The sequence below is a fragment of the Pagrus major genome, chromosome 5, assembly GCF_040436345.1.
Source record: "Pagrus major chromosome 5, Pma_NU_1.0".
NCBI lineage: Eukaryota > Metazoa > Chordata > Actinopteri > Spariformes > Sparidae > Pagrus > Pagrus major.
In genome coordinates, this window is record NC_133219.1 from 42,193,040 (window position 1) to 42,215,539 (window position 22,500).

The window sequence follows — 22,500 nt, forward strand, 5'->3', positions numbered from 1 at the left end:
TCTTCCTGTCATGTGACGTTAATGTTTCATGTCTGTCTCCACCAGGGGGAACTGCAGCAGGAGGAGCTGTTTGTTGCCGTGGAGATGCTGTCAGCTGTTGCTCTCATCAATCAGTCGTTAGAGGCGGGACATCTGCTGCAATTCAGCTCCTTATTGGTCAGTCCATCTGCAGGGCTGTCTGATGTGGATGACACGCTGATGGACAGGTACGACTTGTACACCTTTCTGTCTGCTCACCTGTCTGTCTGCTCATCTGTCTGCCTGCTCTGCTGTTTTTGTTTGTTTGATTTGTTGATGTATTTTAAATCATGTTTGTTTATTCTGTGTCACAAATAAACAACTTACTGAAACAAAGTGATGATGTCATCATGTCGTCAGGTATCTCAGGTGTCTGGCTGGTCTGAAGCAACAGGCGGGAAAAGATCTGCTGACCTGGAATCAGCTGCAGGAAGGAATCAACTCTGTCAACAACTCAGCGCAGGACGAACACCAACGTATGGACAGTTCACCTCTGTTTCCACTCTTTATGCTAAGCTAGGCTAACAGTTTCCCCCTGCTCCCAGTCTTTGTGCTCAGCTAGGCTAACAGTCTCTTCAGGTGTATTAGAAAGCTCAGAGGCTCGAGGACGCCTCCCTGAGGGACTCTGCATGTTAGTAGCGTAAATGTTGGACTGCTCCTTTCACTGAAAGTGCGTCATCGTTGTCTCGCCGTGTTCAGAGCTGCAGCGATCAATTGATTATTGTGCAGGAGACTAACTGTCACATATTGATGATCAGATGATGAACGTTTGATGTACTGCTCGTCTGTCTTTACATCACAGATCAGTAACTGTAATCAACTCACCTGGTGACATCATCATTCTGCACTATCAGACATTTTATACAACAAATCATGAATCAATCAACCCATCAGATAATTAGTAAATTCACTGATCATAAAATCATCTCACCTTCAGAGCTGCTGGCTGTTGGTCAGATTAACGAGGCCGTGATCAGAGGAGACGCTCAGCAGCTGCTGTCCGTTTTGCTGCTGCCCTCCTGTGGTGTGGAGGAGGTGTTACCTGCCAACACCTGCGGATACCTGACCCTGCTGACCAGAGCCAGGCAGCACAAAGCTCAGGTAAATCCTCACAGGACAACCCTCACTGGTGACCACTCACGGGTCACCTCTCACGGGTCACCTCTCACGGGTCACCCCTCACTGGTGACCCCTCACTGGTGACCTCTTACAGGTGACCCCTCACAGGTGACCTCTCACAGGTGACCACTCACGGGTCACCCCTCACAGGTGACCCCTCACAGGTGACCACTCACGGGTCACCCCTCACAGGTGACCCCTCACAGGTGACCACTCACGGGTCACCCCTCACAGCTGACTCCTCACAGGTGACCCCTGACAGGTGACTCCTCACAGGTGACCCCTGACAGGTGACTCCTCACAGGTGACCCCTGACAGGTGACTTCTCACAGGTGACCACAGGCTTTAAACCAAGAGCTCAGACCTGAACCAGGAGCAGAGCTCCGATGTCTTTGTCTTCATCATTCACATCACTTGAAGTCACATGTCTTCCTTCTGTCCAATCAGGTGAGCAGGGACCCAGGAGCTGAGCTGTGGTTGGCTGATATCCAGGAAGCAGTGAGGAGAGCCAATCAGGAGAGTCAGAGAGCTCTGAAGTGTGAGTTTTCTGTCAGAGCTCATCTGGAGTCGAGTGTTTTGTGTAACTGGAACAATTTCCTGTTTGATTCAGATTAAAGAGATAAATCTGTGATCAGAACAGATTTAATGAAGTTAAAGGATCTAAAACTTCTTTTTGTTGTGACGTTGAGAATAAAACAAATTGGAAAATAAATAATTGAAATAATGTTTTTAAGTTTGTATGTAATGTTTCAAACAGTTTATAATCTGATCTCTGATTTTATCGTGTGTGTGTGTGTGTGTGTGTGTGTGTGTGTGTGTGTGTGTGGTCAGTGTGTCTGTCAGTTGCAGCAGTGAATCAGGCCGTGAAGGAGAACCGAGTGAATCAGACTCTTCGTGTTCTGAGTTTACCTGAAGTTCAGCTGCAGGGACTCAAATCTGTCTGTGCTGCAGATTATCAAAGAGAACTCTACAATCTGATCACAGACAGAATACAGACAGGTACTGACCAATCACAGACAGGATACAGGCTGGTGAAGAACCAATCACAGACAGGTACTGACCAATCACAGACAGGATACAGACAGGTACTGACCAATCACAGGCTGGTACTGACCAATCCTAGACAGGATACAGGCTGGTACTGACCAGTTTACAGACAGATCAGGGATGACATCATCTGTCCTCCCTCACAGACGCTCCATCAGTCTGACATGTGACCTATAACTTAAAGGCTGGATTCACATTTGATCCGTCGTTGGTTTTCCATTAATTTCAGTGAGGCTCGTCCGTTTTTTGACAATCACAATCCGGTGGCCAATCACATAAGCTGGTGATCAGACTGAAGCCAGTGAGTGAAACGTGTCATGTGTGTTCAGTCTGGCAGTTTAAAACCATCATCTGCTCGTCCTGGTTGTTTACTGTTACTTTTAATCCATCGATGAGGACAAACGTTCACTAGGAGGACCATCATGCCTGTAGCATAACAACATAGCAGTCTCGTCTTTCGGCAATCTGATCAGTGGGGGTTCCCAACACGTCACACACACAGACCACGGAGTGACTCCAACACCTCTGCACCAACCTGCAACGTACGCCGCAGCACTGGATTTGTTTTAAATGAAATGCAGCCTAAGGTGTGTGTGTGTGTGTGTGTGTGTGTGTGTGTGTGTGTGTGTGTGTGTGTGTGTGTGTGTGTGTGTGTGTGTGTGTGTGTGTGTGTAGGAGACAACAGGAGTCCGTGGGTTCGAGTCCGGCTCGATGATGGCTCGTTCTACTTCTTCCACCTGAACAGACTGGAGGGCAGCTGGGACAAACCCAAAGGCTTCATACAGAACAGTGTGTTCCTGGACCGACACCACATACAGGTGAGACACACCTGAGCGTCAGTGGTCTCAGGACTGTCTCTATATTTCACAGATTCAGTTTCAGGGACAGATTTTGTCTCCTTGCCTGCGATTGGTCAGCAGCAGTGATGTCATGTGTATGATGTCACTGCAGGAAGTGGTCAGCAGTGTTTCAGGCTCGTACAGTCGCAGCGCCCTCTGGCGGAGCAGTGAAGCCCTCATCGTTGGTCTGCAGGCTGTCAGTCGAGGGTTCCTGATCAGACAGAAGCTGGAGGCTCGACGAGGTTACCTGATGAGTCACACACCTGCTGTCATCGTCATCCAGGTGAGAACACTGCTGACAGGTACAGAGGAACAGGACGCCACAATGTTATTATCAAGTTCAAACAAGGGATTTACAAGAAGTCCAGAGAGTTTGATGAACGTGACTCTGAACAAACCTGATGGAGGTTCAGGTTCTAATGTGAGGATCAGGTTCTGCTCGACACCTACGGCAAGATGTGAAACCAGAGTCCAACTGAGGCAGAAATAAATATCTGACATCATCAAGAGTTTAATGACAGACAGTCAAGTTTAGAAAGCTCAGTTAAAGTTCAGTGTGCACACTACCTGTTTATGTACTGAACACTCACCTGTCTGTCTCCGTGTGTTCAGTCTCACTGGAGGAGATTCGTTCAGCAGGGGGCGTACAGACGTCGGCTGCAGTTTCTCTACATGAACTGGAGAGCTGTCGTTAAGGTAACGACTGACCACCTGAAACCAGTCACACAAATCAAACAACGTTCTGTTTTTATGGGTTAAACTCATCAGAGACCAAACAGATAAAGCCTGGAGTCACATGGCCGAGCTGACATGTTCGTATCAACATTATTCTTTCAATGTCTCCATCAGATGTAAACAACCGGCCAATATGTGTTAATATAATAATACAAACATCGATTTATCTGCTTCCACCTCAGGTTTAAACTCAGATTAGTTAAACCTGAAACAGACTCCAGGAGTTTGATCCAGATTCTCCTGTTGTTGAATTAACTGTTTTTCTTTGTGTGTGTGTGTGTGTGTGTGTGTGTGTGTGTGTGTGTGTGTGTGTGTGTGTGTGTGTGTGTTTATATCAACAGATTCAGTCGTTTGTGAAGATGTGGTTGGCGAGGAGAAAATATCGAGCTCGACTGAGTTTCTTCAGACGTCACGTGAGTTTCCTGATGTTTCTGATCATCTTATAGATTATAGATTATTCTTGCTCTGTGTTCTGTCAGGACTGCGGATGTTCTAATGGGAAAAGCAAATTTTCAAAGTATGTGGCGGTATTTGAAAGGAGTCAAGACCTTTGAAACGAAAACAATGCGACAAAAAATAGGACGGAGACACACATTCAAGGAGAAAGTTTTGTGAAACGTGGAGGTTTGGAGATCGAGGGGTTCCCAGAGACTGGTCACAGTATGATGCTGAGGCTCTGGTGATGAGCTGTTTGGCGTGTCGGCCAGTATGCCAAAGAAAAAAACCGACACAACTCGTTTGTTATCGGAAACAGAACGATGAAGCTGGAGAACATCCGCGATCATGAGCGTAGCAAGTGTCACCATTCCTGTATGTATGACGGCGCTTGTGTCAATGTGGGGAGCAGACCAGCATGAAGATGAAGTTACTGTTACTGTTCTGTTTAGGGCTTAACGTTCTCACGAGCCATGCCTAATTTCAGACATAGAACAATTGCTAGATAGATTTTCTTGCTTTAACTCCTGTTGATAGCAAATACATTCATCAATATATTAAAAATAATTACGCTTCAACTTTGCTCTGGCCTCTTCTTTAAGTTTGTATTCAACATAATACTTTATCTCAATTAAATGTATGGAAATTAATGTATATGTAACACAAAAAGGCATTTTCTTATTTTGGCCGGTAAAAAATATGCTTGGCCGGTGGATTTTTTCATCTACCAGTCCACTTGGCTGGTGAGTCAAAAAGTTAATTTTGGACCCTGCACTCCAGTATACAGTGATGTCGTCTGTCGTCCTAAACCCTGACATCAATTAGCATGTTAGTATGTTAGTGCTTCCTGTTCCCTGTCTGTGAGTGTATTGAATGTGTTTTCAGTTGAGTGAAATAAGGTGTGTGGTTCCCACAGGCTGAACATATTTACATGTTTTGTTCTACCACATAAAATCCATCATTAAATGTCCCACAGTTTAATTATAAAGCTCTTCATGTGTTAAAAACGGTTAGCGGTTGCTAACAAGTGTCTAAATGAGACTACAGAGGTTGTCGGGGACATTAAACGTCCTCACAGCGAACACGGAGACTCATCTGCTCACTAGTCCGTCTTTACAGGCCACTTTAGTTACACACTGTTCTGACTCTGACTTTACAACTCGTACATTGATCAGTTTATAGAAAACCTGGATAGTAATTGTGCAGTAAGACGCTCAGTGGTGGAGACGTTTAAGTCATGTGACCGTGATGTCGTCTGTTTTTAGCCTAATATTAGCTTGTTACTGATACACATTTAATTTACACTTCAAACATCACAGAGTGGAGTTCATCTGTGGAGATTATCTGGATGAACAGAACCTGAAAGGATCAGAACCTTCAGATTATTTTCTGTAATAATCCAAATTCCAAAAATCTGATAGGCTTTTTGTGGAGCGAACCAGGACGATGCTAACTTCAGTTAGCCTACATAGATACGTCATCCTGCAGCTCTCTATACTGACTCCTTGTCCCAGTGTTATAGGACCGGACACTTATCATCATATTTCAGAGGAGAAAAGCAAATGTTTAAAGTACGTCAAATATAATGTTGTAGAATTTAGATATTTCTCCACTCCAAACGAAAATAATGATAAATAAATATATGAAATTGTAAAACCATAAAAAGAAGAGCAGCAGAACAACAACGCGTGTGATGAAGTGCTAAGCTGGTTAACGTGACAACACGCTCAACTCAAAGCACACATGAACTGTCGGCTTGTCAGAGTCGTAGACTAACGTTAACACAAAGATCAGTGTGAGTCACTGCCTGCTGCTTCGCTTGTGTTGACTCATGATGTCACTGTCTGAAGTGAAACAGCAGCCGTGGTTCTCGTGCTGTCAAACATCAGAACAGACTTTAAATTAAAGCTGCACATCTGATTAAACTGAAGCTTCAGTTTTTCTCCTCACATCTGTTCAGAAACAGATTTTGTTGTTCTGCTCAATCCTCATTGGCTGACTGAACGTTGTATGAAGCCATATTCTTATTTATTAAGACGATAAATCAAACCTGTTCCACATCAGATCAGCGGCTGTGGTTAGCTTGACACAAACCAGGACAGAGGAAGTCTGTCTGAACACACCTGTCAGACTCAACAAGGTTGCAGCTGCAGAGCCAGGCTAGCTGCTTCCCTCTGTTTACAGTCCTTATGCTAAGCTAGGCTAACCTGCCTTCATCTGAACATTTTACTAACAGACACCTGCCAGCCAATCGGAAACCAGTATCCTGTGTGTCCACAGGTGGGCGCTGTCGTAAAGATCCAGGCCTTCTTCAGAGCCAACAGGGCGCGAGATGAGTACAGGATGCTGGGTAAGCTGTCCTCACCTCTGATTGGTCGGTCGGGATGTGTGACATCATCAAATGTTATTACTCATTTAAAAACTTGAGTCATTAGTAAGCCCCTCCCCTCACCTGTCTCAGTGCACTTGGCCACGCCGCCCCTGTCTGTGGTCAGGAAGTTCGTTCACCTGCTCGACCTGGGCGACGGTGACATCAGAGAGGAGGCGGAGCTTCTGCGTCTGAGGGAGGAGGTGGTGAGGACAATCCGCTTCAACCGCCAGCTGGAGGCGGACCTCAACCTGATGGACCTTAAGATCGGCCTGCTGGTCCGCAACAGAGCCACGCTGCAGGTAAGAGGACAGATGACAGGGGAACCTGCTCCTTAACCTGTGTTGCCTCGTTAGTGTTAACGAGCCTGTCTGTGTGAACAGGAAGTGGTTTGTCACTGTAAGAAGCTAACGAAGAAAAACAAGGAGCAGCTGTCGGACATGATGGACGTGGGGAGGAGTAAAGGACTGAAGGCTCTGAGCAGAGAGAGGAGAGACAGACTGGAGGCCTACCAGCACCTGTTCTACCTGCTGCAGGTGAGACCAACAGTGTACAGGTGTTCACACAGGTGACGGAGCACCTTCTCACATTATTACTCACCTCCTCATTCCTGTCTCACCTGACGAACACAACACTCACACCTTCCTGCTGGAGCTACAGTGTTTGTGATTGGTAGATGTGTGTGTGATGTCATCGGTGATGTCAGTTACACAGCTGATATCATTGATCGTATTACTCCAGTTATTGTGTCCAGTAACATGTAAACCACACAAACTCACCTCCACCTGTAGAGTGTACTCTGATTACTTTGAGTTTGTCAGAGAAAAGGACTAAATGTCAGGTGTAATCTACGTGTTGAGAAGCACTCCAGTGAGAAAGTAATCCAGTATTGATAATTGATCAGTCTTTGATCCGATCTGATTGGTCTGATGTTTGATGTCTCGCTCACAGAAACTTTACGTGTGTGTGTGTGTGTGTGTGTGTGTGTGTGTGTGTGTGTGTGTGTGTGTGTGTGTGTGTGTGTGTGTGTGTGTGTGTGTGTGTCTCAGACTCAGCCTCTGTACCTGGCTCAGCTGATCTTCCTGATGCCTCAGAGTCGCTCCACCTCCTTCATGGAGATGTTGGTGTTCAGCCTGTTTAACTACGGCTCTGACCGACGGGAGGCCTACCTGCTGCTGCAGCTGTTCACTGAGGCGCTGCGATACGAGATCAGGTCACTGACACACACGTATACAGTATATATACATACATATACACACGTATACAGTATATATACATACATACGTATACAGTATATATACATACTTATACACACACATACAGTATATATACATACATACACACGTGTATATATATATATATATATATATATATATATACACATATACATACATACATACATACATACATACATACATACATACATACACATGTATACAGCATACATACATACATACATACATACACACACGTATACAGTACATTTGTATTTATATTTATATAATAAATCCGTTTATCATCACTTTGATGTAATAAATCAGTTTCATGTAATAAATCGGCACCATGTCTCTGTGTGATGATGTCAGACTGAAGGTGGAGCAGCCTCAGGATGTGGTCACAGGTAACCCCACCGTCATCAAGATGTTGGTGAACTTTTACCGCCATGCTCGCGGTCAGAACACCCTGCGGGAGTCTCTTGGTCCAGCTCTGCAAGACGTCCTGCTGGACCGGACTCTGAGCATCAGGACCGACCCGGTGGAGGTCTACAAGACCTGGATCAACCAGACCGAGACCCAGACCGGACACAAGAGGTGTGAACAGACACAAAACTGATTCACCTGGAGGATTATTGTTCTGACTGGGCCACAATTCCCCTGCCTGTGTTCCTGACATCCTCACATCTTTACTTCATTATCACCTGGTCACATGGTCCTGACCAGTAACATCCAGCCAGGAGCTAATGAAGTGAAGAAGGCAGTGAGGTCATGATGATGTCAGGAATACTTATTAACTGTCTGACTCTGAGAGCAGCTGAATTCTGACCCTGTCGGCTCTCCATACCTGACTCACCTGTTTGTGTCCTGCAGCTCTCTGCCGTACGAGGTCTCACCTGCCGACGCTCTGAGTCACCCCGAAGTCCAGAGACGCATCGACATCGCCATTATCAACCTGAAGAACCTGACGGACCGAGTGCTCAAAGCCATCACCTCCAACCTCCACAAACTACCGTACGTCTACACCTGTTCACCTCCAACCTCCACAAACTACCGTACGTCTCCACCTGTTCACTGGTGTGTGTGTGTGTGTGTGTGTGTGTGTGTGTGTGTGTGTGTGTGTGTGTGTGTGTGTGTGTGTGTGTGTGTGTGTGTGTGTGTGTGTGTGTGTGTGTGTGTGTGTGTGTGTGTGTGTGTGTAGGTATGGATTACGTTACACAGCAAAGGTTCTCAGAGACGCTCTGAAGACGAAGTTTCCTGAAGCCAGTGACGATGAGCTCTACAAGGTAACAGAGTGTCGACCAGTCGGCTGCTGACTAATCAGTCAGGATGATGTCATCTGATATTATCTGATCAGTGAATGTATATCTCAAATGTTTGAGCTCATTTAGGATCATTTAGGACCCTCCAGAGGGTGCTGACCAGAAGACTTTTACACCATAAAACATGCCGCTCAGTGTGTTTATTAAAACGTTCAAATATTTCACCAAACATCACTAAACAAACAGAAGAAACCCCGTTCAGATGAGGGACACCGGTTCAGATGAGGGACACCGGTTCAGATGAGGGACACCAGGCTGAATCAACACTGAAGCTGTGAAGGCTGAAGAGTCATTATTTCAAAAACTCATGTTTTAAACCACATTAGAGCTGTGATGTCACTTCCTGTCTGTGTGACTTCCCTCAGATTGTTGGTAACCTGGTCTACTATCGCTACATGAACCCGGCGGTTGTGGCTCCAGATGGCTTCGACGTGGTGGAGCGGTCCGCTGGCTCCACCCTGCAGCCAGAGCAGCGTCACATCCTGGGCTCCATCGCCCGCATGCTGCAGCATGCCGCCGCCAACAAACACTTCCACGGAGATGGATACCACGTCAGAGCTCTAAACCAGTACATCAGTCAGACCCACAACAAGTTCAGGTCAGAAGCCTCATGTGACCTTTGACCCTGTAACCACCACTCGGTCCAAACATCAAACTCCCTCAGAGTTACACATGTTGTATTAGAGTACGACTTATATTTGAGTTTGTGTTTAAAGTGAACACAGAGAAACATTTGTGTGAAAATGCAGCAGACAGTCCTGGACTAGACTGGACCGAACCAGGCTGCACTGGACTGGACTGGAATGATGAGGTTCTGGTTGTTTATTTCCAACAGGAAGTTCCTGATGTGTGTTTGTGACGTTCCTGAACCGGAGGACAGATTCAACATGGATGAGTACTCTGAGCTGCTCATCGTCAACAAACCTGTCGTCTACATCTCCGTCAGCGAGCTGCTCAACACACACAAGGTCTGTACAGAGAGCCAGGACCAGGATCTGGACCAGGTCCTGGTCCTGGATCAAAAAGTAAACATCATGTCTGCAGCTGCATTCTCAATATGTGTGTGTGCGTGTGTAGTTGTTGTTGGAGCAGCAGGAGGTTTTGTGTCCCGACCCGTCTGACCCTCTGAGGCTGCTGCTGAAGGACCTCAGCTCAGTGCCCACCCTGCAGGAGCTCATAGGTACTACAGCTGATACTACAACTACTACAACTGATACTACAGCTACTACAGCTGATACTACAACTACTACAACTGATACTACAGCTACTACAACTGATACTACTGCTACTACAACTGATACTACTGCTACTACAACTGATACTACAACTGCTACTACAACTGATACTACAGCTACTACAACTGATACTACAACTGATACTACAGCTACTACAACTGATACTACAACTGATACTACAGCTACTACTGCTACTACAACTGATACTACAGCTACTACAACTGATACTACAGCTACTACAACTGATACTACAGCTACTACAACTGATACTACTGCTACTACAACTGATACTACTGCTACTACAACTGATACTACAGCTACTACTGCTACTACAACTGATACTACAGCTACTACAACTGATACTACAACTGATACTACAGCTACTACTGCTACTACAACTGATACTACTGCTACTACAACTGATACTACAGCTACTACTGCTACTACAACTGATACTACAGCTACTACTGCTACTACAACTGATACTACTGCTACTACAACTGATACTACAACTGATACTACTGCTACTACAACTGATACTACAGCTACTACAACTGATACTACAACTGATACTACAGCTACTACAACTGATACTACAACTGATACTACAGCTACTACAACTGATACTACAACTGATACTACAGCTACTACAACTGATACTACAGCTACTACAACTGATACTACAGCTACTACTGCTACTACAACTGATACTACTGCTACTACAACTGATACTACAGCTACTACTGCTACTACAACTGATACTACAGCTACTACTGCTACTACAACTGATACTACAACTGATACTACAGCTACTACTGCTACTACAACTGATACTACTGCTACTACAACTGATACTACAGCTACTACTGCTACTACAACTGATACTACAACTGATACTACTGCTACTACAACTGATACTACAGCTACTACAACTGATACTACAGCTACTACAACTGATACTACAACTGATACTACAGCTACTACAACTGATACTACAACTGATACTACAGCTACTACAACTGATACTACTGCTACTACAACTGATACTACAGCTACTACAACTGATACTACTGCTACTACAACTGATACTACAACTGATACTACAGCTACTACAACTGATACTACTGCTACTACAACTGATACTACAACTGATACTACAACTGATACTACAGCTACTACAACTGATACTACAACTGATACTACAACTGATACTACTGCTACTACAACTGATACTACAACTGATACTACTGCTACTACAACTGATACTACAACTGATACTACAGCTACTACAACTGATACTACAACTGATACTACTGCTACTACAACTGATACTACAACTGATACTACTGCTACTACAACAGCTACTACAACTGATACTACAGCTACTACAACTCATACTACAGCTACTACAACTCATACTACAACTGATACTACAGCTACTACAACTCATACTACTGCTACTACAACTGATACTACAGCTACTACAACTCATACTACAACTCATACTACAGCTACTACAACTGATACTACAACTGATACTACTGCTACTACAACTGATACTACTGCTACTACAACTGATACTACAGCTACTACAACTGATACTACAGCTACTACAACTGATACTGCAGCTACTACAACTGATACTACAGCTACTACAACTGATACTGCAGCTACTACAACTGATACTGCAGCTACTACAACTACATGAAGTGAGCGGTGATGTGACGCCTGTGCTTTCTACCCTTCAGGAGAGTCTTCTTCAGCAGATCCAGGATCAGAGTCCAGTAAGATGGAGGTGTCTCTGATTCTCACCAACAAGTTCGACATCTTCAATGAGTCTGACGACAAACCAGACACCAGAGGACTGCTGCTCAGGTAGCTTAGCTTGTTAGCCTGTCAGTATGTCAGCTGCTCCTGTTCAGGAATGTTTAGTCCAGAGCTGGATGTGCTGTACTGAGCGTGCTCAGATGGAACGGGTCAGATGACAGATTTTATTGTGTTTTCAGCACGAAGCAGCTGATCATTGATGTAATCAGGACTCAGTCAGGTGACTCTCTGAGTGACATCCTGAGAGCGTCTGCATCACGTGACCAGGTACACACACACACGCACACACGCATACACAGGTACAGGTGAACCTCAGGTAAACTTCCATCGTCTCTTCTTGTCTACAGGAAGTGTGTCATGATTGGCTGGTACAGCGGCGTGCTCGGCAGGACGCTCGTACACCTGAGAAGATGAAGAGGAACCAGTCTCTGGTCACCAACGGCAACCTGAGCCTAGAGGAGAAGAAGAGGAAGATCCTGAGGAGTCTTCGTCGTCTGGAGGGACTGGGAGTCCTGAGATCGCCTCAGGCTGAAAACCAGATCCTGCAGATGATTGCCAAGGTGACCAATCGCACACAGACACACCTGAAACAGGAAGTGATGTCACATTTGTGGGCAGTTTTTCAGTGGTTTTTACAAGTTGAAATATTTTAAAGTGTTCAGTGCAGCGGTGGACTCGCAGGACAAGTCTGTGGTCACAGTCTGACTGGACCGAAACGGGCTCATCTATTGATGACTTACAGTTACAAACAGGAGCAGCCTCTCTGTGTGAGCTCCTGATTGGCTCCTCAGCCAGTCACTCATGAATCTTGTTCTTTTATTGGTTGTTTTACTCTCAGTGATCAGGAAGCTGGACGGAGTCATGAGGAGAGAAAATACTAAACATTTCATCATTTAAATCAACATTTGAACTAATATTAAATTATTAAATGGTCTAAACTCCCTCCAGGACATCCGTCAGCAGCGTCTGCACCGTCAGCGCCGGGGGGCGGAGCTCCAGAAGCTGCGTCAGACTCTCAGCAGCCTGCAGGCAAAGAGCAGCTTCCACAGTGAACAGGTGGACTACTACAGACATTACATCACTTCCTGTCTGGACAACCTGACCAGGTACACACACACACACACACACACACACACACACACACACACACACACACACACACACACACTGGGTGTTCTGTACTGAACATGTAAATAATCTACAGTTTGGGTCAGGGTCAGGTCAGACTGTCAGCCAGCCTGAGACGTGTCTGTTGTCTAGAGATCAAACACTCGAAGTAATCCCAGCTCACACATCAGACAGTCTTTAAATGTTACAGCTCAAAATGACAACAGAAAAAAACAAGTCTGATGATGTCACAGCATGACGTCACAGTGATTCAGTCTATGAGACACAATATCCAGCAGAAACGTGTCTGGTTGGACGAGCAAAACTCTGGCAGAAGATTGAAACCCCACTTTACTTCAGGTCGATGTGAATGTTTCTGCCATTTGTGTTGCAGTAAATCGACCAATAAGAAGGCAGCCGAGAGCAAAGGGAAGAAGAAGGTTCCTGCTCTGAGCTACAGCGCCGCCCGGCTGCAGGAGAAAGGAGTTCTGTTAGAGATCCAAGACCTGCCGGCTACCCAGTGAGAGCACACTCCTAACATGATGACATCACAACGTAACAACATAACACGCTCCTGATGTTCTACTGTAACATGATGACATCACAATGTAACAACACCTCAACACCATCTGAAAACACGAGAACGTCACTTTAATGTTTTATTTGATGAGTCATTACACGATTGATCATAGTTTTAATTTAAACAGAAAGTGACCCGAACCGATCTGAACCGATCTGTTCCAGGTTCAAGAACGTCGTCTTTGACATCATCCCTGGACCTGAGAGAGGAAGTTTCAACGTCAAAGCTCGATTTCTCGGAGTCGAGATGGAAGAGTTCCTGCTCAAATACCAGGTACAAACCAGGCTACATACTGAGCCAAACCAGGCTACATACTGAGTCCAAAACATACAAATATTTGGTGTGTGTGTGTGTGTGTGTGTGTGTGTGTGTGTGTGTGTGCGTGCGTATGTGTATGTGCATGTCTGTTAATAGGACCTGCTGCAGCTGCAGTACGAGGGCGTGGCGGTGATGAAGATGTTCGACAAGGCGAAGGTCAACGTCAACTTGCTCATCTTCCTCCTTAACAAAAAGTTTTTCAAGAAATGAGCTGAGTGATGCTCTAACCTTACACTCCTATCTCTGTTTGTGTAGCTCACTACGTTATCTATTTTGATACAGCTCTATTTAGTACAGAGTGAAGCATCATATACTCCTATCTCTGTTCTTTAATGTCACTACGGCAACAAGGTGTCTTTCTTCATACTGATTGGTTGATAAAAGTGTTAATCAATAATATAAGCTTTATTGTCATGAATGTCATGTTATTGCATTACTACATTTAAAAAACAGAGCAGAAAGACAGTCTGAACAGAGTGAAACATCTTCTTTACACTCCTATCTCTGTTTTTATGTCTCACTACATTGTGTTTCTATGTCCAGTTTTATCGTACAGAGTGAAGCATCTTCATTCTACTTCCATCTTTGCATGTGATCATTCTGTTTTAATCCCAGTGGAATTTAATCAGAGTAAAGCCTCTTCTTTACACTCCTATCTCTGTTATGTGTCACTACCTTGTCTGCTAGTGATCAGCTGTTCTGATACCTGATTTATAACAGATGATCAATAACTGTAAATATTTCCTGTCTGTCGAGAAACTTTATAACGTGTCTGAACTTCCTGTCAAACTTTAATCAATAAATATCTGATTGCTTCAGATCAATATGTGGCATCATTAATATCACAGCTCCAATTGATTGACCGGTTGGTTTATTGATTACTTGAAGCTCTTGCTGAGCTGTAGTAGCAGGAAACATGGCAGATCAATGTGAGGTCCTGTCTGTTTACGTCACTGGAGAGGAGCTGGACAGGAAGTGATGTCAGAGGAGAGTTTACTAAAGTACAAACAGGAATCAGCTGATTGTTTGAAGTCGAGTCCAGATGACATTTATCAAACTATTGTTTTGATTGACAGATTTTTTTTGGCCTTTTCACGGCTTCATTCATTGGACAGATTGAGATATGACAGGAAACAGGATGAGAGACGGGATGAGAGACGGGGTGGACGACACGTGGCGAAGGGCCGCAGGTCCGACTTGAACCCTGGGTGCTGCAGCGAGGACGAGGTGCTCGGCTGACTGAGCTACTGTGGCGACACGATTCTTATAAACAGGCAGCAGCTCCTCTCAGGTCCGCTGTTCTTCTTCTGTGGTTTTTGTTAACTCACTAAAATATTCAGCAAATATAAAATCTTACAAACAAAAATCTGTGAATTCATGAAATGAATGTAGGAATAAGTGAAGAGAGTTTGTAAATGTCTTCATCACATCAGCCTGTTGTTGTTTGTGTAGACAAAGACACACACACACCAGTTCCAGTGCTGGTTGACCATGAGCTGCAGAATCGTCTGATTTTTTAATGGAGTCTGGTGTGACACTGACTGGACGCAGCAGGTTTGAGAGTTGAACATGAAACATGTTTTTATTCCACAGTTTGAGTCACAATCAGACTGAAAGAAGAAAAATAGATCACAGAGTCATCAGAGACGTTTCAATCTGCTGACAGGCAAGTACAAAAATACTCTGATTTAGTTTAAACTTCAAGTATCTACGAACAACAACAAGATCCATCACACAGACCAGTCAGAACCAAACCAGTCTGAACCAGTTCAGGAGTTGAGCTCCGACCTGCTAACAATATATCAGATTCACCTGCAGACTCACCTGATGAACTGTCAGCAGGTCGGAGCTCAACTCCTTCAGGACACTTTTCAAACCCTCCGACTGAAAACAATCAGCCCAGAATCAGGACGACATTCAACAGTTAAATTCTGAAAAGTCTTCAAACTTTATCTTCATTCTGACTACAGCGTCATCAAAAAACTCTTCAATTAAACTTTATCAACAAAATTAATCTCAATAAAACTTTATAAAAACACTTTTCTGTAAATCAGCTTCATCTCTGTGTCCAGGGTTAGCCTAGCTTAGCACAAAGACTGAAAGCAGGGGCAAACTGCTGGCCTAGCTCCTGCTGGAGAAAACTATCCATAGCATTTTGTTTTCCGGTGAGCAGCAGCAACGGCTCAAGTTCAGTTTAAAGTAGAATTCTGTTATTTTCTGTAACAGGAAACTTCAATCAATTGTGCTTCATGTAAACCAGTCAGTATGCTGTGCAGTTTGCACACATGAGGCAGGAGAAATTTCCTGAATCTCTACAGCGGAGGTCGAGGTACATGAATCATCGTCAGAAGGATTTGATGAGAAAAACTCAGAGCTGAAACAAACGCAGAGCAAAGATTTCACACTGGTAGTTTTACTATAAACACAACTTCTTCACGCTGCAGCTAACTACAGACTGCTGTTACATTAAGATACATGTTGATTGATGTTAGCATGTAGCATGTAGCTAGCAGCTAGATTAGCTCCCTAGAAAGAGAATGAAGTGTTCCTGGCTGCAGGCAGCTTCAGTCTGTGATGTAGAAATGTGACATTTCAGCAGCAGTTAATTTGAGAAAACTGATCAGTTAATTAATAAATTCTGATGGATCATGTTAATCAATACACTCTCTCATTGTGCTGACAGAGCTGAGTCCAGAATGGAAGAAGTTAACGTAGCTTGTTAGCTAACATTCAGTTTGACTGTTGGCACATTTGTGAGCTGAGTTTTATTTTCCATCTTTAGTAACTTTATTATATGAAATGACGATCTAAGTGTCAGGAAGAGGAAACAGATATGGGCTGTGTCTCAATTCAGGGGCTGCATCCTTCGTAGGGCGCATTTGAAGGCCAATTACGTCAACGCCGTGCGAAGGCTGTCCCAATTCGAAGGCTCCTTCAAATGCACCCCACAAATGCAGCCTTCTCTTCCCTCTTTTTGGAGGACGCACCGCTACTATCCTTCGCGGCCTCACATATCCCAAGATCCTTTGCGCACCCGAAACAGAAGAAAGAAAGAAGGAAAATGGCGACATCAAGTGGTGAAGATCGTCACTTTCGTGGGCCTGGGCGGCAGAAATCATGACGTAAGGGTAAGGGGCGGGAACATCTGGTGACGCAACCAGGAAATTCTCCGAAGGCGAGACCGTCCCATTTAACAACGGTGGACGCGGCTTTTGAAGGTACCTCCGAAGGACTCGCCTACCACACAGCTATTGTGACTGACTGGTGCTAGCATGTTAGTAGTTAGCTGTCCAGCTAACTAGCCCTGTGAGTCATCACTGTGTCAGACCCTATAAACATATTTCACATTATGGTTACCCTTCCTTATGTGTCTGTGCTAAGCTAGGCTAGCTGTGTCCTATAACTGGACGCACAGATGAATCCATGTTCTCCTGGAGAGGACACAGAAAATATGGGACTGTTCCTTTAACTGCCCTTCAGCGCCCCCTTGTGTTGAAAGAGACGTTCCCGACTCTTTACAGTATTTACAGTCTCAGCAGTTTTGGTTCATATCGTCCACATGACTTCTTTGGAATTTCATAAACAAGAAAAGTACGTTTGATTTAACTTCCTGTCGTACAAACCAGATCAGAACTGAGCTGTGACGTTGAGTTCAATACAGAAACGCTTCAGAGGATCATTTATACAGAAATACCAGCTATTATATTGACTATTGTGTAGATAATTACAGTACATACAGCGCAGTAGGTAGTTTAACACGTCTTCAGTAAGGAACAGCAGATTATAAATTATTCAAATAATAAATGTGTCGCTTCGTTAACGAGAAGACGACAGTTGTCTGATCTCAGTTCAGGTGCAGCAGAAGCTTCATGTTTTCATCCGTCAACATGAGACACGACCTCAGTGCAAATTGTGCGTCTGTAAACATCGAATGAGTTCAATTATTTCAGTTTATAGTTTCATGAGTTTGTGATGCAGCGAGAACGATGGAGGGTTCAGAGGAAGCATTGGGAACCAGATGTAACCTTCAGAGAGCTGCACACACAAACACACCTCCGACTGAACCTAGCGATGAGAAGGTTCGTTCAAACGTCACCAGCAACAGAAACATGAGTGCTGCGTTTAAAATAAAATAACTTCATATGAACTCTGTAGAGAGACGACGATTATGGACCTCCTCAGACCAAAGATTCACCACGAGACGAGTTCAGTTGTTCCGGTCCGCAACGTTTGTGACGACCCGAGATGGTGTCTCCCTGGCAACGACTCTACTTCTGTTGTTCCTGCCGGATTTTTTTGTAGCTGCAGACAGTTGATTATGGACTTGGACCATTGTCGCTCACCAAAGACAAAAAAAGACCATTAATTTATATTTTCATGTGTTTTTGGATCAAAATCTGAAGTTTTTCATGAGCAGTAACTCTGTTTCCATGGCAACACCTGAGAGTTTAACACACACCTGGAAACAGTCATCACATCCCATCAGGTATCATTGAACCCTTCAGCCCTGCTTTGAGCCAGAGAGCTAAAACAGTAAATATAATCTGACTGAATGTGTAACAACCATGTCATCGTCTGTTCCCACTGCAGCTCTGCTGTTTAAAGGAGTTAATGTAGTTTCGACTAAGTGACTTTGCTACGAGCTGATTAGCTGTTGAAGCAGGTGACATGCCTTACGTTATAAAACCTGGTGACTTGATAAGCTGAGTCGCAGAAGACGCCGTCAGCCGGCCTGAGAGGAGCTGAGACCGTCGGTTCTCTAAAGGTTTTTGTCTCATTGTGAACGTTCAGTGACAATGAAACATTGTTAAAGCAGCACTTCTGCTTCTGTTTGGTTTCTTACATTGATGTTGATGAACTGACACGAATTTCAAAACCAGAAGTTACAGTTTAAATTTGAACCTGGTTTTATAAAGTTGACGCATGTTTGAACCTTCTCTCACTTTAATAAAGTCTCTGTCAGTGCAGCCCACTATAAACATCACTGTTCATCAGTTCTTCAGTCCAGTAAATCACTTCCCTAAAAGTCTGCAGCTACCCATTATGCCTTGCTCTGATGCCTCCGGTCATCAATCCCCGTTGGACTCGATGACCTTCTCGGCCAGGATCTCCTGGAAGGTGGAGAGCTGCTTCATCTGCTCCGTCTGCATCGAGTGCCTCCTCATCAGCTTCTTCTTCATCTTAAAATCCGGGCCACGTTTTGGCGAGGCTGGGGCCACCGGGACCAGGATCTTGTGTCCCGAGTGGATGGGGGAGGTGGGCTTGCCGTTGGCCCGGATGTCGGGGATGGGTCTCTGGGGGTTGATGTTGAGTGGAGGCAGGAATCCGGGCCTGGTGTGGGAGATGTGGTCCAGCAGGAGGGTCCCGGAGCCCCGGCGCTCCAGGAGACCGGGGGGACGCCTCCGCATGGTGATGGGGGACACCGAGTTGGGGATGTTCTCCAGAGACTCCCTGGATGAGCTGGTGACCAGGGACAGGGGGGAGGCGTTGTACCTCCTCCGCTCCACAGACACCCGACCAGAGTCCGGAGACCCGGGGATGGACTCGGGACAGAGGTGGGTGTCCGACTCATAGTGCTCCATCCGGGTTAGTTTGGGATGAGCCAGGGCCCGGGCTGCGAGCGCCCCAGGTCCCCCGCTGTTCTCCTGGGACTCCGGGGCCGTGTTCCTGCGGTACAAGATCTGGTGTTGCTGGACTTTGTCTGCCCAAGAGGAACCGGAGAGGGCTGCGCAGTCCTCAGAGCAGGACCGGTCAATGAGTTTCGGGGAACAGGGGTCGTGGGTCTCGATACTATGCCGCCGTGACAACAGAGGCCTAACTGACTCTGTGATGGACAGGCCGTTAATCTCAGTGATCGTCCTGTTCAGTTCACAGCTGCCCTCCTCCGCCAGACCTCCGTCTACCAGCTCCTGAGGGACCCCACTCAGCACCGAGGGCGCTACCAGGCCCCAGGGCTCCGAGTTCAGCCTCTTCAACAGCTTGCGTGGCGGCGGTCTCTTTTCTCCTGGAGGTCGAGCTGAAGGTAAAGGTAAAGCCGAGGTGAGCGCGAAGCTGAAGATCCCCTCCTCATCTTTGCTCTTGTCTCCTGCCGGCGAGGAGGTGCCGATCTCCACCTCAGAAGGAGACATGCAGGCTGGAGACAGTTTGTCCACGATGCCTGGTGAGGGGGGGGAGTTGAGGTACTGCTTGGTCTTCTTTGTGCCTGACGGAGATGTGTCAGTGGTGATGATGATCACCTCCTTGCCTTTGGCCTTACAGGCGTCCAGCAGCACCTGCAGAGTGTCGCGGTCTCCCTTGTTGATGGCGTGGACGAGGGCAGAGGAGCCGGAGTAGTCTCTCAGGCTGGGGTCGGCTCCGTTCTCCAGCAGAAGCAACACCACCTCCTTCCCTGCCTGCTCGGCACAGGCGTGCATCAGCGCTGTCCTCCCGCTCTTGTCCGGGATGTTTGGATCGGCACCTTTCTCCAGCAAGTACCGGACCATCCTCTGCCTGGTCTGCGGGTCGTCGTAGCTCGCTATGCAGGCAGCAGAGATTGGAGTCTCTCCGCGCTCGTTGCCTTCGTTGATATAAGCTCCGCCCTCCAGCAGCAGGCGGGTCAACCTCAGTTTCCCCTGGAAGACCGCTTTGAGGAGGGCGTTCCCCTCGGTCTGCAGGGGGCCTCCATCCCCCATGATCCCTCACCTCACCTCAGACCTCCTGTCCACCAGAAGCTAGTTTATCGCTGACTGCCCATCCTCCACGAGAAGTCACGTGACCTGCAGGAGAGACACACATGAAGTCAGTTCACCTCCACCAAGTTCTGTTTGATGTCAGCAGACTGAAGATGCGACGGGTCAACATGATGTGTGATGTCACTGCTTCACCTGAGGACAACACGTCAACATGAACAGACGGACATAGTTTAATAAAACCAACCGGTGTCAGCGCTGACAGCAGAGAACATGTTGGACAAATAGAGAATTTAATCTGTGACGCCAGAGGAAATGCTGTAGAGCTGGACGAGTCTGTCCAGAGGACGTTGACCCAAGAGCCTGAGGCAGGATAGATGGATGATCCTAATATTAGAGGACAGTCTTGCTTTGATCGTCTCTGCTGATTACCTGGTTAAAGCTCAAAGTGGCACTATCAGCATGTCTACAAGAAGTAGCCAGTTGGTCACATGATGCTTACCTGGCAGAGTCACACCTGGAGACTCTGACTGATGACAGTAGAAACACAAAACTGTGTTGGGTCATTCAGGACCAACTCACCTCAACCTGAATATGAACCAAACTGCCTGAAGTGCTGATTGTTCCTGTCCTGCAGGTGTACACAGTGACATCACTAATGAGTCAGAGAGCAAACACACAGACAAGAGTTCAACACATCTGTGATCAACAGAAAGCAAGTGTTAGATTTTATACTTCCACTCAGCAGAAAGTGTTCATATTCACAGCTGAACACACACAATGACATCATCAGAAACATCATCATCATCACCTGCTGATGTGTTTACTGAAACATCAGCAAAAAAGAAAGTCTCAAAGTAATCTGAATACTTTCTGAAGTACAGCACTAACCGAGCACACACACAGGTGTTATTACCTGACAGACGCAGTGTTTGTTTTTCTGTGTGAGAGCAAACATATGGACACACACACACATAGGTGGACTCTGGACCATCAGCTGGTTTTAAAGTCGTCATCAGAAACAGGAAGAGACCAACAAATTATTAAATTATTATTAATATCATCAGACTGTCAATAAAAAAATAATAAACTGAGTCGTTTCAGCGTTTCGCAAAGTTTGTCTTAACTCAACAATTCTTAAAATCACTACATTTGTTAAGGGAGTCTGGTGATGTTGTGGTGACTGGTTCAGAGAGGATGGTCCTTCAATGTGGTCCAGGTCACAGGTGGCTCAGACCACCTCTGTGATCACACCTGTACTGACAGCTGCTCAAACTGAATGAGACGCTTCACATACAGAAAAAACTTTGACCCTCTGGCTCCATCATCCGCCGCAGCCTCAGCACCACAACAAGAGTACAGAGGACGTAGAAGTGACACATAACTGTGTTTTCATCTGTCACTGTGGTGTCTGTCATAAGTATGTGGCCTTTCAGACGTTTGTGACGTGTGTGATGTATGTAAGGTTTGTGAGGTTTCAGACGTATGTGATGTTTGTGACGTGTGTGACGTTTCAGACGTGTGTGATGTTTGTGACATGTGTGACGTTTCAGACGTGTGTGACGTTTCAGACGTGTGTGATGTTTGTGAGGTTTGTGATGTATGTGATGTGTGTGACGTTTGTGATGTGTGTGATGTATGTGATGTTTGTTACATTTGTGACGTTTC

At 45.6% G+C, this 22,500-nt stretch overlaps 2 protein-coding genes across 2 annotated transcripts in view; one reads left to right on the forward strand and one right to left on the reverse strand.

Moving 5' to 3' along the window:
- The window catches only part of iqgap3 (IQ motif containing GTPase activating protein 3), a 22,093-nt gene extending 7,105 nt beyond the window's left edge, over nt 1–14,988 (forward strand). Inside the window, exons 13-38 of the mRNA XM_073466787.1 lie at nt 46–206; nt 379–494; nt 956–1,119; nt 1,585–1,675; nt 1,969–2,136; nt 2,860–3,002; nt 3,136–3,306; nt 3,636–3,719; nt 4,100–4,171; nt 6,474–6,543; nt 6,655–6,863; nt 6,945–7,097; nt 7,611–7,774; nt 8,148–8,372; nt 8,649–8,789; nt 8,977–9,061; nt 9,463–9,695; nt 9,933–10,065; nt 10,175–10,277; nt 12,081–12,207; nt 12,339–12,426; nt 12,507–12,719; nt 13,108–13,265; nt 13,661–13,786; nt 14,011–14,119; nt 14,261–14,988. Of these exons, the coding sequence (XP_073322888.1) occupies nt 46–206; nt 379–494; nt 956–1,119; nt 1,585–1,675; nt 1,969–2,136; nt 2,860–3,002; nt 3,136–3,306; nt 3,636–3,719; nt 4,100–4,171; nt 6,474–6,543; nt 6,655–6,863; nt 6,945–7,097; nt 7,611–7,774; nt 8,148–8,372; nt 8,649–8,789; nt 8,977–9,061; nt 9,463–9,695; nt 9,933–10,065; nt 10,175–10,277; nt 12,081–12,207; nt 12,339–12,426; nt 12,507–12,719; nt 13,108–13,265; nt 13,661–13,786; nt 14,011–14,119; nt 14,261–14,374 (3,621 nt within the window). The 3' untranslated portion in view covers nt 14,375–14,988. The remainder of the gene's footprint in view (nt 1–45; nt 207–378; nt 495–955; nt 1,120–1,584; nt 1,676–1,968; nt 2,137–2,859; nt 3,003–3,135; nt 3,307–3,635; nt 3,720–4,099; nt 4,172–6,473; nt 6,544–6,654; nt 6,864–6,944; nt 7,098–7,610; nt 7,775–8,147; nt 8,373–8,648; nt 8,790–8,976; nt 9,062–9,462; nt 9,696–9,932; nt 10,066–10,174; nt 10,278–12,080; nt 12,208–12,338; nt 12,427–12,506; nt 12,720–13,107; nt 13,266–13,660; nt 13,787–14,010; nt 14,120–14,260) is intronic.
- A 4,245-nt stretch (nt 14,989–19,233) lies between these two features.
- On the reverse strand, nt 19,234–20,835 carry LOC140996411 (ankyrin repeat domain-containing protein 34A). Its single transcript, XM_073466808.1, has one exon. The coding sequence runs from the start codon at nt 20,833–20,835 to the stop codon at nt 19,234–19,236; it is 1,602 nt and encodes a 533-aa protein (XP_073322909.1).
- Between the last annotated feature and the right edge of the window lie 1,665 nt (nt 20,836–22,500).